This window comes from Tetrao urogallus (assembly GCF_951394365.1).
Source record: "Tetrao urogallus genome assembly, chromosome: 2".
In the NCBI taxonomy this organism is placed as follows: Eukaryota; Metazoa; Chordata; class Aves; order Galliformes; family Phasianidae; genus Tetrao; species Tetrao urogallus.
Genome location: NC_136814.1, coordinates 27,228,060 through 27,245,344, shown reverse-complemented (window position 1 = coordinate 27,245,344; position 17,285 = coordinate 27,228,060). Strand labels below are relative to the sequence as shown.

At 40.5% G+C, this 17,285-nt stretch overlaps 1 protein-coding gene across 1 annotated transcript; it reads left to right on the top strand.

Annotated features, from left to right (window-relative positions):
* Nucleotides 1-3: 3 nt before the first annotated feature.
* On the top strand, nucleotides 4-16,545 carry SLC4A1AP (solute carrier family 4 member 1 adaptor protein; the record flags this gene model as incomplete). The annotated part of the gene is made up of 14 exons (XM_079550501.1): nucleotides 4-531; nucleotides 1,192-1,378; nucleotides 2,374-2,496; nucleotides 3,152-3,212; nucleotides 4,028-4,167; nucleotides 4,310-4,470; nucleotides 5,309-5,378; nucleotides 9,672-9,861; nucleotides 10,635-10,746; nucleotides 11,129-11,378; nucleotides 12,264-12,338; nucleotides 13,104-13,174; nucleotides 15,460-15,532; nucleotides 16,496-16,545. 14 exons carry the CDS (start codon nucleotides 4-6, stop codon nucleotides 16,543-16,545), a joined length of 2,091 nt encoding a protein of 696 aa, XP_079406627.1.
* Between the last annotated feature and the right edge of the window lie 740 nt (nucleotides 16,546-17,285).

Below are 17,285 nucleotides of genomic sequence, written 5' to 3'. Positions count from 1 at the left end.
AAGATGGCGGAGGCCATGGAAACGGAGACCGAGCCCGCCGAGTTCAAGCGGCCGAGCCGCCCGCTGCCCGTTCCGCAGAACGCCGAGCCCGGCCCCGCGCCCAGTCCCAGCCCCTCGCCCGGCCCCGTGCCGCCCCGCCCGGTCGCCTCCGTGCCGGCGCCGCGCTACGAGGAGCCGCCGTGGGGCGGCCGGCCGCCCGCCGATGCCGGCTATGGGCTGGAGGTGCTGAAGGGCGGCGTGCTGCTGGGCTCGGTGCGGCTGGAGGGCGGCAGCTGGTTCCTGGTGGGGAGGCTGCCCGGCTGCGCGCTGGCCCTGGAGCACCCGTCGGTGTCGAGGCACCACGCCGTGCTGCAGTACCGCGGCCGCTCCGCCGATGGCCCCGACGCCGATGCCGGCTTCTACGTGTACGACCTGGGCAGCACGCACGGCACCTTCCTCAACAAGGCGCGGGTGCCGCCGCGCACCTACTGCCGTGTGCGGGTGGGCCACGGACTGCGCTTCGGCGGCAGCTCCCGCCTCTTCCTCCTGCAGGTGAGCCGGGAATCAGAGATTGCACGGCGGCTTCCCCCGGTCACACGCGGCAGTTCAGGTGGCTGTGCCCACTCAGGGGCCTGGAGCGAGTAGGAAACGCGTCTGAGATGGGGGGCGGTTCGGCTGCACTCGTATCAATTTGAGCAGGCTGCCCAGAGGAGCTGTGGATGCCCCATCCCTGGAGGTGTCAAGGCCAGGTTGGATGATGCCCTGTGCAACCTGTGATGGTGGGAGCAGCCCTGCCCATGGCTGAGGGTTGGAAATGAGCGGGCTTTGAGGTCCCTCCATCCCAAACCATTTTGTGATTCCTTGTGCCCAAAAGAGAGCTTGTATTAGTAGGATCAGAGGACTTAGCTGCTTGTTCCTCAAATGCTTCTATTGTGGCACTGATGGAAATCCTTGCTTTCTGCCTTTAAATAAAACTGTGTTTGAGCTGCCTACAACTAAACAGTAATGCTCATCTCTTTTTGCCCCCTTTGGCCACTGAAATTGATATATCTGAGCATACAATCTACAACAATTGGTCCAGTAATTTAGCTTTTACATGAGCACTGTGATCCATTTATGTTACTGCCTGTAATTTGCACGCCTATTGAAAAGAGAAGTGTTTTTTTTTCTCCTATCTAAAACACTTCCATAAAGTTGTTCTTTGTGACATAGGGACCCGAAGAGGACCAGGAGTCTGAGTCAGAGCTGACCGTGACACAGCTGAAGGCACTGCGGAAGCAGCAGCAAGCAAAGCTGGAAAAGACCATGCTGGGAGAGGATTCTGATGAGGAAGAAGGAAAAGAGGAGCAAGGAAACGAGAGCAGTCAGAACGTTGATATGAGCTGCTCATGGGGAATGGGTGAGTACTGATACATAGATGAGCTGATACACCTTGGGACACTTTTAAGTGAATTTTCAGTGAGCACTGGCATTGAAATTCCTGTTGGATTCCAAAGCCAGTTTTATAATGAATGAGTTTTATCAATGAATATATAGATGTTGTAATTATGAAATAAACTAGAGAGTTAGGCAAAGCAGGTTATAATAATAAAAAGAGAATAGATAGAAAGCTTATCTGCATCCTGGGCTTGCTGCAAAACTGTAGAGGAGGGATCTCCAGAAGAGATCCTTCCTCACTGGGAGTCAGCTCTTAAATGGGGTCTAGGAAGGTGAAGCCAGGCTCCACCCCTTCCGGCAGCACAGGTGAATTGCCTTGCTTGGTGGCTGACTCACTGCTCGCCTCAGGTGATCAATCAGAGGTTCAAGCCATGATTCAGCAGTTTCCATACACCAGTGAATGTTTTTGAGTACAAATCGGCCCTTTTTAAAAATAGGAGTGCTGTGAGAAGGCAAAACAGGGAGAGTTTTTTTGTTTTTTTTAAATTGGGGAAAAGGGGGTTTGTCTGTACTTAAAAAATGACATGAAACTGAGAGTTTAGTTTATGCAGTGTTGTTGGGTTGTTTTTTTTCCCACACTGATGTCTTTGCATGGCAGGTGGAATTTTAATACTTGAGACTGCTTATGCAAGGAGGCTGTCTTCAGGTTTTTAATATGAAGTCCACATCTTAAATAGTTATTAATGAGCTTTTCAGTACAAATGGATTGTTTTGTGAGTTAAAATGTGTAAGCACGTAAACCCTTGGAAGTGCAGAAACAGCACTGAGGTGCAAAACTGTATCTTAAAACAGAATAACTAGTAAGTGTTTTTTGATTGGATACAGAAACAGCTAAAGCTTATCATTGTAGGATGATATAGCTGATACTTCTTTCAAAATGACAATATTTGAAACTATTTGGTGTTCTCATTCTAACTTTTCACCATTTTGTTTTTATTTTGTATGTTGCTCATCCAGGGGAGGATGCTGAGGAGGATGAGGCTGAAGAAAACCCTATTGCTATTGAATTTCAGGATGTACAAGATGCCTTCTATATGAAGGATCCCAGGAAGGCTCTGCAGGGCTTTTTTGACAGAGAAGGTATTTTTTACTTGTAGATTATTTTTGCTTAGTAGAGTTGGGTGTTTCCCATTTTTCTCTGGGAATTAAAGTGTGAAAGTAAAACTTTACATTGTGGGCAGGGCTTTTTGTTTTGTCAAGGTTTTGGTGTTTTTTGATTTCTAACTTCTCAACTGGAAGTTGCAGAGAGCACCTTGTGTTTCTCTGGAGTGGCACTCAAATCACATCCATCTTTTGAAACTATTGAAAAGTCCCAAACCATTAAATTCCAGATGGTGCTATTCAGGAGATAGAACTGGAAAGTACTGAAAGACAGTGAATAGATTTAAACTTACCAATGGCTTAGGTACTTTTTAACATGAGAAATTAATCTTCAAGGGAAACAATATTTGTAAACCCAAAATGCAAACTGTTGTTGCCTCAGTGTTATTTACTTCTATGCCTGCAGGTGCAAGATTCTTTTTTTCTTTGATGTGTGTTCTACCAAACAGATCATTTAAAGATCCTTGATTGTGAAAAATGTCCAAGTGAGCTTACTATCAACTGAAGATCACATGGCCTAAAAAAAAAAAAAAAAAAAGAAAAAAAGAAAAAGGCAAATTTTCTCTGCTCTAAAGTTTATTCCTTCTTACTTCATCTTTGCTAACTACATCAACTTTCATTTTTTCCTCTCCAGGAGAAGAGTTAGAATACGAATATGATGATCGTGGGCACAATAGCTGGCTATGCAGGGTTAAGTATGTATAACTTCATTCACTTTTGTACATAGAAACTGGCTTCATTGAATTTACAAACAAAAACTGAAGGAACTACTTGTCTATCATGCTTGCCAAGGAAGCCAGCCGGAATTAGACTTAAGTCCTGATACTAAAAAGGTCAAGGATCAGTGTCTACTTTAGTGTCTACTACTTTTTCCTGATCTGTCAGCATTTGATACGACTAAAAGATAAAAATTGGGAAAACTGCAGGTTCTCTCAGTTCCCCTTGTTTTCAGAAATATGTGAAATTGAAATGCAAGACAAGAAACTAGGAAGCAGTGTTTTAATTCCTAATGGAAAAGAAGATGGAAAAAAGCATTTATTCTACTATGCACCCCAGTTCAGTTATGTGATGGTATAATGTAGTTTTTGTTGAATCCCTTCCACTGGCCAGTAACATCATTCTCTTACTAAGCAGAAGAAGGTGAGCAGGTGAGAAGTAAGCAGGATAGGTCTCAAAAAGTGGGCACAACATCTCATCATTTCTTAAGGAAGCTTTGCTTCAGTATGGCACAAAGTATTTGTTACTGGTGTTGTGTAGATACAAGATGAATGTGAATGGAGGAAGATTTCTTGTTTGGGCTAGCAAAATAAAAATCTACTTAAGCTTAGAAAGTGCGTGCTTGTGTTTGGGTTAGTAGTGTATCAGATGAAATGTAAAAATAGGTAACCCACAAAAGAAGACTATAGAGAGGTGGAAGAAACAATGTCAGCGTGACAAACACAATATGCGAGTAGCATCCATGACAAGCTGTTTTTGTTGAAGCTGTTCTGTAATACTTTGAACTGAACAGATTGCCTGTGGACGATGCATCAGGGAAGCAGCTGGTAGCAGAGGTTCTCCATTCAGGAAAGAAGAAAGAAGCAATGATCCAGTGTGCACTGGAAGCTTGCAGGCTACTGGATGCTAGGGGAGTATTGAGGCAAGAAGCAGGTAAATAACCTGTTAAGTGCTGAGCTAGTTCTAAAAAAAACTGAAGGTCTAGGAATTCAAGATTGCTCTACTGAATTTCTTTGACTTCTCAGTGGCCTGTAAATCATTTTGTTCCTTGCTTTCTCCCTTAAACTTTTCCCAGTATCTCGAAAAAGGAAGTCAAAGAATTGGGAAGATGAGGATTTTTATGACAGTGATGATGACACCTTCCTTGATCGAACTGGTGCTGTAGAAAAGAAGCGACTGAACAGAATGAAAAAAGCTGGTAAAATAGAAGAAAAACCAGAGACTTATGACTCACTGGTAAGAGTAATTATGACATGCCAGGCCTATTCTTTAATGAATGTATAATTACTAAGAAGGGAAGTTTAAAAACATTTCCAGATCTTTTTTTGTTGTTGTTGTTAGCCTGAACTCTAGTATTATTTCAGATCTTTATTAATGGACCAGGTTAACATTGATGGTTATAGAATGCAATGCTTTTTAAAGTCTTGAGAGAAAAAGAATTGGATCTAAAAGAAACCTTAATATCAGAAAGTAATTTGTTACTTAAACATAATACTTGATGTACATCACACAAACCATTACTGGGACTGGTACTAACTCATACCCATCTGCTACCTTATGCGAAAAGGATAACTGCTATGGAGCATGAACTGCCTTGTTACCAGGAACTGTCACAACTTAAAACCAAGTTAGCTTGCAAAGAAGTAGTCTTCAGCTGCTTCAGCTTCTTCAGAGAGGAGGGCTCAGTTCTTGAGGTTCTGTCACTGTATACAGTCTTTAATTTGTCCTAAACTAGGAGAGACGAGTGAACTGTAAGTTCTACACAGGCAATAGGTTGTGGGAGAAGCAAGGAGGTGGGTGTAGGGAGGTTTGGAGGATTGTAATGATGGCAGAACATAGCTCTAAAAGCATTACATGTTCTCTTGTGTTTCAAGAAGTTCTTTCACACTGTTCAAATAACTTTCTGATATAATCTAGATCATTCTTAAAAACAATATGTTTTTCATCCCACAAATTCCTGATCAAAAATCAGGAAACAGAAAAATAGAAACAATGTGGTAGGCTATTTGAGGAACGTTTAGAAGGAAATCTTTAAGAACGTAAAAATCTCACAAGTGTGTTTTTTGTCTCATAGGTTACAAAGCTAAAGGAGGCTGAAAATGAGCTCTCTGAGATAACAGAAAAGCTGAAGGCTTCGGGGAAAGGTAGGACACAAAGTCTCTGATTGTAGTGCTTTTCATTAAAAAAAGAAAGAAACAACAAATGAAAATGCATTTTTGTATATCATAGAATCATGCTTAAGTGCATTTTTTCATATACTCTTTTCATAAAAGGGCAGGAAAGTGTGCAGGTAACAGAGTTATCTGAAGGAGGGTGCTTGCTGCTCATCATCCAGTATTTATGTGCTATTGTGTGTTTAGTCACTTATTAATGAATGCAACTTTTTCCAGAAGTATACCACATCAAAGGTAAAGGGGAGAGCATACCTGGAACATCACCTGGAACAGGGTGAACATTATTACTGTTCATCTGCCGATAATAGCAAAACTGACCCAATTCAAGCACTGCATTTTTCTATCTCTTCCAGAACCATTTATAAGGGACAAGCCAACCTGAAAGGACTGAAAGGGAAAAGACAGTATTTTTCATTTCACTTCTCTCATTGCAAGTGCATCTTAAAAAGGAAAGCTCACTGAGCTTGCTAGCTAGGGAATCCTTCAGGTTTTCAGGATTATGTCTGTGTATGAAGGCAGACCACTTCCTAAGTGGGAAAAGAGGAAATGGACCTGGGGGTATTGATTGATGCTCGGCTGAACATGAGCCGACAGTGTGCCCAGGTGGCCAAGAAGGCCAATGGCATCCTGGCTTGCATCAGAAACAGTGTTGCAAGCAGGAGCAGAGAGGTGATTGTTCCCCTATATTCAGCACTCGTCAGGCCACACCTCGAGTACTGTGTCCAGTTTTGGGCCCCTCACTGCAAGAAAGATATTGAGGCCCTGGAGCGTGTTCAAAGAAGGGCAACGAAGCTGGTGAGGGGTCTGGAGCACAGGCCATATGAGGAGAGGCTGAAGGAGCTGGGAATGTTCAGCCTGGAGAAGAGGAGGCTCAGGGGAGACCTTATTGCTCTCTATAACTTCCTGAAGGGAGGTTGTAGTGAGCTGGGGGTCGGCCTCTTCTCTCGTGTCATTAGTGATAGGACCAGGGGGAATGGTTTCAAGCTACGCCAGGGGAAATTCAGGCTGGACATGAGGAAGTATTACTTTTCAGAAAGGGTGGTCAGGCACTGGAATGGACTGCCCAGGGAGGTGGTGGAATCACCGACCCTGGGGGTGTTCAAGGAAAGACTGGATGTTGCGTTGAGGGACATGGTTTAGTAGGAGCTATTGGGAATAGGTGAACGGTTGGACTGGGTGATCTTTTAGGTCTTTTCCAACCTTAGTGATTCTATGATTCTATGATTCTATGATTCTATGAAAATATATCGGCTAGTAACTTTTAATTTTAAAGCATTCTACACAAAGAAGTACATTTAATTTAAATTACTGATAACATCTTTTGGAATTAAAGGGAGGCATGAAGGAAACCTTTTTTAGGTTGGTTCACAATACAAAAAGCTTTCTAATCAAATCAACTTTATTAAAGGCTGCAATGCCTTTTTTGTCAGAACTTCTTCAGCAAACCTGCAATCTGCAAGAAGACAGCAATCTGACAGCAGAGCTATCTTTTGTGAATTATGTGTATACATTTCTTCCTGGTTATTCAGAGCTGCACCCAAACACATTTGAACGAATGTTTGTGTTGATGATTGATTCTACTAAATGACAGTTCAGAAAACCTTACTGTTTTCAGTGAGCCAATGGATCAGTTCAGTGCCTTTGAAATAACTGTTTTCAAAGTGAATTTACTGAAAAGTAGTTCATGACCAACTAACTAGTAGGAGAAGCTAATGGTGTGAGATGGGTAATTCCCATCTCTCATGTGTCATGAAGCTTTTGTTTCTTGTTTTTCAACAAGGATGATTGAAATACAGACTAGGAGAACAAAGAATCAGTTCATTTATAGACTGCTAGTAACACCATATAATTCCAATGATATGTTGTCATAGTTTGGTAAATTGTAGCTTGTTATATAGCTAGTTTAAAGCCTCAGAAAAATAGCAATTTCAGCACTCAAAAGTTACCTTTAACAGCCTGTAAGGTACTGCAATACAAAATGATTCAGTATCAAATGCAAACTTCCTAAAACTAGGCCAGGATAGAACAAAGTATTCTGCCATGAGTTTGTGTGCGTGTTTTAGTTGCTTGTATTTTCTCAGATTTCTTTGGTTGCCTCAGGTTAATCAGAGATGTGGAATACATCTTTAAGACAGGAGCATACACACTGGTCGTGAGTGATCCATGTACTCTCTGGAGCTGTCTGGCACAGTTGCAGCATTACATATAGTTTCAGAGCTGTAAGGCATTTTGTCTGGCTCTTTCTAAGAGAGACCAATGAGTGAATGAGTGGCTAAATTGCAACACCTCTCACCAAGCACTCGGCAAGATTAAGTGGCTGTTGAAAAAGTCTCTGTGAAAGTTCATAAATTGTCCATTAGAGTTTTTCAGAACTAACTACAAACAGACTGACTTGGCTTCTCTTAATTCACTGACACAACTGAATGAAAAAAACAAAACCAAAAAATAACACACAGAGGTTTTCAGTCTCATTTTTGGTTGCCAGTTCAGAGGAAAATTATTGCCAAGCTGATGGTGCAGTAAATAGCCCAATAGCTTTTTATTCCCTGGAATGTTAAGTATAATAGCCAGGATTGATTCACCTCCCAGCAATATCAAATTTCTCTTAAATAGCTTGGAAAAGGGCTGCAGCAGATACTGTATGCTAAAGTAACCCTGTGTGCTCAACTACCTGATGTAAGGCACTGTGGGTGGAATCAGAGAAACCTGTTTGCTAAGAGGATCATCTGACACAGTGAAGATCATCCAGTGAAGCACCCTTATGCTGGTCTGGGACTAAAGTAGTGAGCTGTGAAACTGCAGTTCCTTCAGCTGTTCTGAATTACCTGACTAGACATGAAATGCTACTGTTGCAATTCAATGCTTCAATTAAATGGTCGTTCCTCTCAGCTTCTGCTGGCTGATTCAGACTGCTTATTAACTGACTTTTCAATGATCATTTCTATCTAAGTTCATACACGCAGCTAGGAAAGACTATGTCTGAGCTTTTATAACATTTCATTGTTATTTATATTTGGTTGAAGATGGATGCTCTTGTCTTTTGGAGCCTATTAATCTTGTGTGTCTTCAGTTATTGTTGTGGCTTTTTATGATTGCAAAATGCAAACTAGGTTTTGTCTCCAAATCAGAAACATCCTTTCCATTTGAGTACATTGGAAAATGTTAGACTTATTAGACTTTTGTGTAAATATTTCATGTCACGTACAACTGCTTAAGTATATACTCATAACAATAATTCAGATTTGTGCATATTTAAAATTGCAAGTGCTACTTAATCAGCTACAGCTGAATTAAATTAACTCACTAGTCACAATTATTCATGTGCATAAAAAGATAAATGCTTGTAAAGCTGCAAATAAATATCAGGTTTGCCAGTTTTTAAAGTAGAACAGCAGAAGACTGCTTGTGTAAAGGTGTTAATGGCAACAATGTTTTTCTTTGCCTCTAAGTTATTTTTGAGCATAATATAAAAACATTTGAAGCAGTGTCCAAGCCCAGGAAAAGTTTTCCTGGTTTGCTTTGTTTATAAATTCGTGTTAGAACTGTGTATTTATTTCTCTTACTTGTTAGAGCTTGAGCTTTTTCCTCTTGAGTTGTATTTTAGTTAGTCAAATATGCATAGAAATACTAATATCTGAAATAAGATGAAGTAAAAGGACTGTTGGTTTTTGTTGTTCTCCACCTCTGCCTTCCCCTCTTGCCCCCCAAGTACAGGGCAATGTTTTCTTGTTACAAAATCAAGTCAAAACACAGGTAGATGTTATGTGGTTGTAGAAAACTATTCTCATACATACTCAGTCCTTCAGAGATGGGAGGCAGCATCATGTGATTCATTTTTAGGTTTGCAAATGTAATTACATCAGCATTCCAGGAAAGCCAAAACAGGATTCCCCATGCAGTGGTTTGGGATACATTGTAGCTGTGGTTATTTTTGGACTGTGACCACAAAAAGGACCCAACAGCCACTTTTTTTTTTCTAGGGACAGCAGATCTTGAACTGAGATGACCAATGTACATTATGGACAGATTTGCTCGTAAATAAACATTCAATTTTGAGAGGCTTTGATATCTAAGTGGTTTAAGATTTACTGTTAGGCTTTGTTGGGAGAAATGTTTTCATCCTTCCAGATCTGTCAACCTCCATTATTTCCCATTCAAAAAGATCTTCCAGAGAAGATAGTCATTCCTGTATACGTTATATTGCTCCCTTTAGTCTCATTTCCCCCCTCACAACGATATGCCTCTTACCATTATCTTGCCTAGGCCAATCCCAGCCAGCAGCTCAAGATTCCTTGGACGAATTCATGACAGAAATAAAATCAGGAAGCACCTTAGACAGCGTGACTCGAAAGAAACTTCATCTGCGGTCATTTGAGTTGAAGAAAGAGCAGCAGAGGCTGAAAGGGTTAATAAAGCTCGTCAAGCCTGCAGAACTGCCTGAGCTGAAGCCCCCGTAAGTTTTGGATAAAGTTTAAAAACCAATGTTGTTACTTTCTATGGGCAATTGTGCACCCTCCCATTAAGTAGACAGTTTTCCAAATGCAGAAGCAACGATGCCTTCACAACTACCTGCCCTGTCCCTAAAGAGCCACTGCTGCTTCTGTGGCCAAGGTAGATGCACTGCAGGTGGAGGTAAGCCCAGATGAGAGCTGGAAGGAGCTGGAAGCCTGGTGTCAGCTTTTTCTTTTTTTTTTTTTTTTTTCTTTTTTTTTTTTTTTTTAAACTATTTTTCCCAATTGTATCCAGAAGGAACTGAAGAATTTTACAGTACTTTTTACAATATGAAACTCATTTTGTGAAAGGTAGAAGTCAAGTGCAATGGCTGTTCAAATACTGCGCAGCTATTCAAGGGAGCGTGTGCTGGGCTCATCACTTGCTAATGGCAACTTAGAGGTTTAATTAGAGGCTTAATTGCTTAACTTGTTTAAATTGAGGTTTGGCCTCCGAGTGTTTATATGTATACACATACATATTATACATATGTAAGTATATAAGGGCATTTGAATTTGAGAGAGATAGGTGTTTTTTTCTCTCCTGTTATGACAAGTGTCTGACTCCTAAAACAGACATGTAGGATGGAGGAGTCATCTCCTGAAAGCTCCTCTTTAGATGCTTCAAGTGAGAAATAGAGTCTTTATGCAAACATCTTTATTTGTTTGCATTTGTAAATATAAGACTTGATTGATACTCTATATACTGCTTTTCTTTGTATCTAATTTTCATTAGGACTGGGAGTTACAGTCTGGAAGCAAACAGCAAGTCTAAAAAGATTACCCTCCCTCTCTTCGGTGCTATGAAAGGGGGGAGCAAATTCAAGCTGAAAACTGGAAGCCTAGGGGTAAGTGCTCTGGGTCAGGCACTAGTTCTCAGACATCATCTCAGGCTATGGAGCCTGCAGGTGGAAACTGTTTTATCACATGTACAAAAAACACCATGGAGGAGCAAGATTGGAGGAGTGGAGAAATGTGCAGGGCAGCAAGCATTTACTGTCAGACTCAGTGTTGTTCCTGGGAAAAGCCTGCATTCTCCAACTATGGGTTAGACATCCTTTTTCCTCTTCCACCTCTGCCAATATCTTTTCCTTTACAACTTAACTATTTTTCATCCTGTGAGTGTTCTCTACCTGTGACTGTAACATGCATCCTTTGTCCTGTAACAAGTACTGGTGACACCTGCTTCCATATTATCCTCGCATTAATGCACAATTGTTTGTCGTGCAGAAGTTGCCTGACAAGCGTCCACATGTTCCTGAAAGTTTGTTAAAAATGAAAGATGATGGACCTGAGGAGGAGGAGGAGGAGGAGGAGGAAGAAGAGGAAGAAATTGAGGAGGAGCAGAAAGTAGATGCAGTAAGCAGCAGAACATCAGATGTGGAGATGAAGGTGACAGCAGAGGAAGAAACAGGAAAAGAAGCAAATGGTCGCAATGGTTCTGCCTGTAATAACAAGAAACTAGAATCTCTTCAAGACGGTAAATGATGAGTTTTGATTTTTCCAGTAGCAAAACTGAGCCTGGAACTACTGATTTTCTTGTCTAGAGCTATGGGAATCCTCTAAGATTTCGGTCACAGGTTTTCCAACAGCTTATAGCTTTTCCACAGATTTTTGCCATGAATCCAACGTTTGTATGGAAGCAGGGGAGAAACAGGTGAGTTTCACTTGGCTCAAGTTGGAACTCTGCTTGGCAGTCAGTTTTTCCACACTTTTGGTAAAACAGCAATAATCTCCCGGACTCAAGAATGGTCATATTTTGATAAGTCTTGCTTTCATTAGGGTGAGTGTCCATGTGATAGTAAATGTAATGTGTTCTTGGCAGGGAGAGGTATTTCATAAGAAAAGAAATGCCTGTGTGAAGTTTTAGACAGCTTGTAAGGAGGAAAGTAATTTAATAAGTAAGAAGGAAGAGGTATTTCCTTTGCACCTATGTGGTTTGTCTATAACCCATCCTTTTTTAAGTTAACTTGATCACAGAATCACAGAAATGTAAGGGTTGGAAGGGACCTCTAGAGATCATCGAGACCAACCCCCCCTGCCAAATGTATTGATGTATGCAAAAGTGTAGTAATGATGGTGTGTTTGGTGGCAGAAACCTAATTCTACCTTCTAGAATTCTAATTGTCAGAATGTTGGGCAGTTTGCTCTTGAAAAGTATGTTCTAACTGATCACAAGTTTTCCTTTATTACTGTATTGCAATGGATTTAGATGAAGTAACGTGAAGGACTTCCAAGAGAAAACTTCTTCCTGAAACAAGCGTAGCTAAGAGTTCCTTTTAAGTTTGTTTTCCTCAGGGATGCTAGCACTCCTACTTGGAATTGCTGCATAGCATTCACATAACTCCTTTTATGTATTTAACAGGAGTTAGTTTTCAGCCTGAGCCAAAGATACTAAGGAATAAATCTCAGGTGGGACCTTCACAAGAGAAACCTCAAGGTGAGATGTACAATTTAGATTACTGCAGTAAAGTAGCAATTACATTCAGAAACTGCCTAAAGGAATTAGTGCTTTCTTATTAGGAGAAAGAAACTAAGCCTTATTTTAGACTCTAGAATCAGAATGAAGGATTGTTTTGCTTTTCATAGTCACTAACTGCATTGACATTCTTTGTTTAAAAAAAGAAGTAACAATTCTTTTAGGACTGTAAATATAATGCATTTCCCCCCCCCCTTTTACTTTCTTGCACTAAGTTGTGTCATTTCGTAAAAGGGAAGTTCTGCCATTCTGTACTGTCCACTACTATATCATGTTAGTTAGCACTCTTAATGACCCAAATTACCCCTCTACTTGAACGTGCACACACAAAAAAGTCAGTTCTCAAAATGAACAGTGTGTGTGTGTGTGTGTGTGTGTGTGTGTGTGTGTAAGTGTAACGAGCAACTGGAGAGAGCTGTTTGAATTTTCTATTTTTTCCCTAACTCAAGTTCTTTTAGTGCATGTTTTCCTGTCCTCATCATCACATCCATAGACTTCAGTCAGAAAGGTCAGTATCTCATAGATTAAGAGGCAAAAAAGTCAGAGATACTTTTCTTTTACTTCCTCTCACCTACATTACTGTAAAATGATAAAGAAAAAACATGATGGCCCTATGTAGTGAGCTGTGATGGATATATTCCAAAGGAAATACGTCTTCATGTGAGCTTATTTCTAATATAAGTTTCTAATGCATCTTAAATCTTTTTTTTTTTTTTTCCCCCTCAGTATCTGAGGCAGTATGCAAGGAATCCAGAGAGACATCTGAGGAAGTTAAGAAAAGTAATACTTCAAGCAAGGTCAGTTACAACTGTGTCTCCTGCAGCCTAGGAATTTTAAGGAATCACTTGGTAGATTCCTCATTAGTGAAATAGTAATAGTAACATAGAACTACACACTGACATTGGATGCAGCTCTTGAAGTCTCTGGTGAGAAGGTAAAGCACAGTATTTCAAGCATAACAGGGGTGTTCTGCAAAGCTGAAGTAAGCTAACAAGGCTTCCCAATTGAATCACAAATTTATTTTTCTAGCTTTTTGCTTGGAAGAGCTGAAGTTAAGCCTCTGGTAATTGCTTCTTTTCCTTTATCACAAGTGTTGTAGAGCGTAGGTGATCTCTGGGCTTTCAAAGTAGTATTGCAAAACTTTCATGGAGAAAAGCCTGGGAAACACTGACACAGGACATGCTGGACTAAAATTGTAGCTAGTCTGTATTGCCATTACCAAGCCTCATTCCTTTCACTGAGATATGGTAAGATATCTAACATGACTATTGTTTTTTGCAGCCTAATTATTATTAAATTTGAGTGGATATACCAAATAACGTGGTCTCCATGCATAAGATTTGCAGTAAAATGTAAAGTATGAGTCTTCCATGTTCTAGGACAGAGGAAAATGTTGCCTTCCTGGCAAGGTGGGAAGGAACTTCTGTGATGGTTTGCACTTAGCCTAGTGATTGTGAGGCTCCTCCCTTTACAGTGCATCCCACCCTTATGCTGGCTGCCAGAGACAATTACTCTAGTTGGTGGGCCATGAGTTCTGAGCATTATGATAGTTTTTTGTAGTGGCCATTGAGTTTTAGCCTTGTTTAGCCTATTTAAAGAAACTTAACTCCCTGTACCATGCGTATGCTGCTGCTGCTCTTACTAGCTCTGGCAAAGGACCCAAGGATTTTGGAGACGAGGCCTTTAGAATCATCCTTTCTTACTGGCCTGAAGTATAAAGAAGGTAAGGGTGAACTTAGCCTGTTAGAGCCCAGAATGCACCATTTCTATGGATATGGTAGAACAAGGCAGCTTCTCATGCTGAAGCAGTCAAGTCAGCACCTCTCATCAGTACAGAGCTTGCTCTAACACTGAGCATTCTCCAAATACCAGATGGCTTAGCTGTATTCGCTCTCCCATTACAAATCACTTTTTCCGCAGGCTCTGCCTGCTACCAGGCTCAGATCTTGCATGGAAAATATCAACCTGAAGTCAGCCTATGTTTTTTTCTCTTCAGCTATTTGAAGAATATCTTCCAATTGTACAAAACAGGAAAAGCAATTGTTTTTTATTTTTTTTTTTAAGTGGCTCTTTTCAAACCGCATTTAGAAACTCTTCAGCTCCAGTATAATGTTTTTTAGAAACATTAGTGTTACAGAAGAACTCTCTTAGAGGTTTACTTGGGGAAAGAAAGCTTTCTGAGGGAATGAAAAATTGCTTCAACTGCGTAACTTAGGACTGTGTCACGACACTACAGAGTAATGCAAATCAGTGCTAAGTGGGTACATTTTGAACTCTGAAACCTTTCACTTTACAGTGGTATGGTTTTATTTGTGAGCTACCTGTACGTGTTGAAAACAAAAGGCATCAAGAAAATGCTGATGTGACAAAAAGCTGTCATACAGCTGTGTCAACGGTAGCTTATTTTTGTTTGCTTTAAATATCGCAGTGATGCCAGTAAGACCTCACAAAAATTGGTTTTCTTTTGAAAAACTAAGTTATAGCTGAACTTTCATTTAAAAGTATATAACAGGTAGTGTACTTCTACGAGTCACATTAAACCTGAAGTTTTTGGTGGGACTGTGCTATGAGAGCACCGAAGTACTTCAAAATCCTACTCTAAAGCTTTGCACTGCATAAAGAAACTCAGTGTTGAATGACACTGCCAAATATTAGAGTGAGACAAACTGTCTGGAAGTGGAGTTGTGAAAGCAAGTGGAGAGCTTTCTTTGAAACCAAATGTTCTCAAATATACTTCTGTTACTCAGTAAAGTTGTGGAATGTTGCACTGAATTCATATTCCCTGACTAGTCTGCCCAGCTCTACTGTCTGAATGCCATTGATAACTGGATTTGGTGCTGGCGATAGACTGTTTTGAGAGGGACTTGGCACTAGACAATCTCCAGAGATCCAGTCTAACCATTGGTTCTGCAACACTACTGGAAATAAACTGAAATAGAGTGTTTACTGTTTGTTTTAGTCCACAACCATTGTAGAAATAATCCTTATCTGTCAGCGTTTGTATTTGGATTAATGAGAGATTTATTGACTGACACATTGCTGAATTGGCACAGCACCTTAAAAAGCTCTGCTCCTTTTGCAGGTCCAACAACCTTTTTTTTCCTCACAATACCCAGATGATGACCCAGACTACTGCATTTGGATTCCTCCTGCAGGTATTGACTATTTCTTTGTTTTTTTTCATATAATTTGAGAATCTAACAAATAGTCAGGGTGTTCCTGTAATGTATTGAGGAAAAAGTAACATGGGAATACTTCACTGAGAACACAACAATTTTTGGCTTGTTATGCTCCATATTTATTTCTTAGAGCACCATATGGTACCAAGTCTATAGCAGCTCCACTTCAATGGTCAGGTGCACCTGAACTCTGTTTTTCAGTTTTCTAACACTTGGGAGACCTAACTGTATTTGCATACAGTGACACATCTGAAAGAAAAGCTTAAAACTTCACTAAAGATAAATATTCCAGCAACCTCAGCATTCCCAGTTCTTATGGAAGCCTGTGAAATCTGAAAGTGTTCTGCAGATTTTTGTAAATACAAACTTTGGGGCATCTTTTAGAGAAAAATCTTGCTAATTCTTTTGTGAAGATGAGCTAAAACTGAACACCTTCATTCCAGAGTGTTTTTAGTGAAGTGGGGTTATTCTTAATTGCTCCAAAACTGAAAATTTATTTTTGTGCATAGGAGTTTCTATAATGAGATCAAAGCTCAACTTTCATTTACGAGATTCACGATTATAACTTTTATTAAGGCTGTTGCAACCTTACAATGTGGGCAGGTTCCAAGGGCAGTAGGTAAGTAAAAGTTAAGTAAACTGCATCCGTAAGAGGGAGCTCCTTTTTCTCTCTACAGTCAGCTGTCTTAATAAGGATCCCAGGAAAAGAAGAGAAACAAATCAGGAATAGATGAAGTTTTGACACTAATATTAATGTTGTGTTAAGAGGAGTTATACATCAAAAGACAATTTGGTCTCTAGTATCCATTCCAGGTTTTATTCCTGTCTGGCAGGTGCTGGCTAGAGAATAATACTTGTCTACAAATCTGTCTTGTGCTAGTTTTTTGGTAGGTTATGCTGTTGTCCTAGGCTACTTAGAACTTTATCTTTGTTCCTTAGATCAGAGTGGTGATGGCAAGACGCATCTCAATGAGAAATACGGCTACTAAACTTCAAGCTCCCAAGAACAGATCTGAAGCTTGAAGGTCTGCTCTACTTCAGACTCTTTCACCACCCATTGAGTGATAAAAGAGATGGGTTTTCAGACTCTTTTCCAGCTGTGCTGGCTGTGAGCTTTGTGTCCTGTTGTTTGTCTTCCAAATACTTGTAAAAACAAAACAAAAAACCGACTCCTGAGCCCACATATTCTTCTGCCTTATCCCTCTATTGTTAGCCTTGTTATCTTTATTTGGTGTAAAACTGCAGACTCATTTCTCCTTTTGTAAATAAAGATGTTAAACACCTCTACACTTCCAGGCTTGACATTTAATTTAGGTTGGTTTTATGCAATTAAACTGACATTACTGTTTTGCTTCTGATATTGGTTGAAAATAGCATCAGGGTAAACAAAACCTGAAAGTTCATAAAGGGATAAGGAGAGCTCAAGGACCACAAAGAGCACCTAGTTTCAATCCCCCTGCCATGTGCAGGCTTGCCAACCACCAGACCAGGCTGCCCAGAGCCACATCCAGCCTGGCCTTGAATGCCTCCACAGATGGGGCATCACAACCTCCTTGGGCAACCTGTTTCAATGCGTCTCCGCCTTCTGATTGAAAAACCTTCCTCCTACTATCTAACCTAACCTAAGGTTAACTTGCAGCACATCCTCAGACAAGGGGATCTCACTCTGTATGGCTCTTCTGTGCACCAACCTCTCCATTTTCCACACATTTGCCACACTCAACAGCTC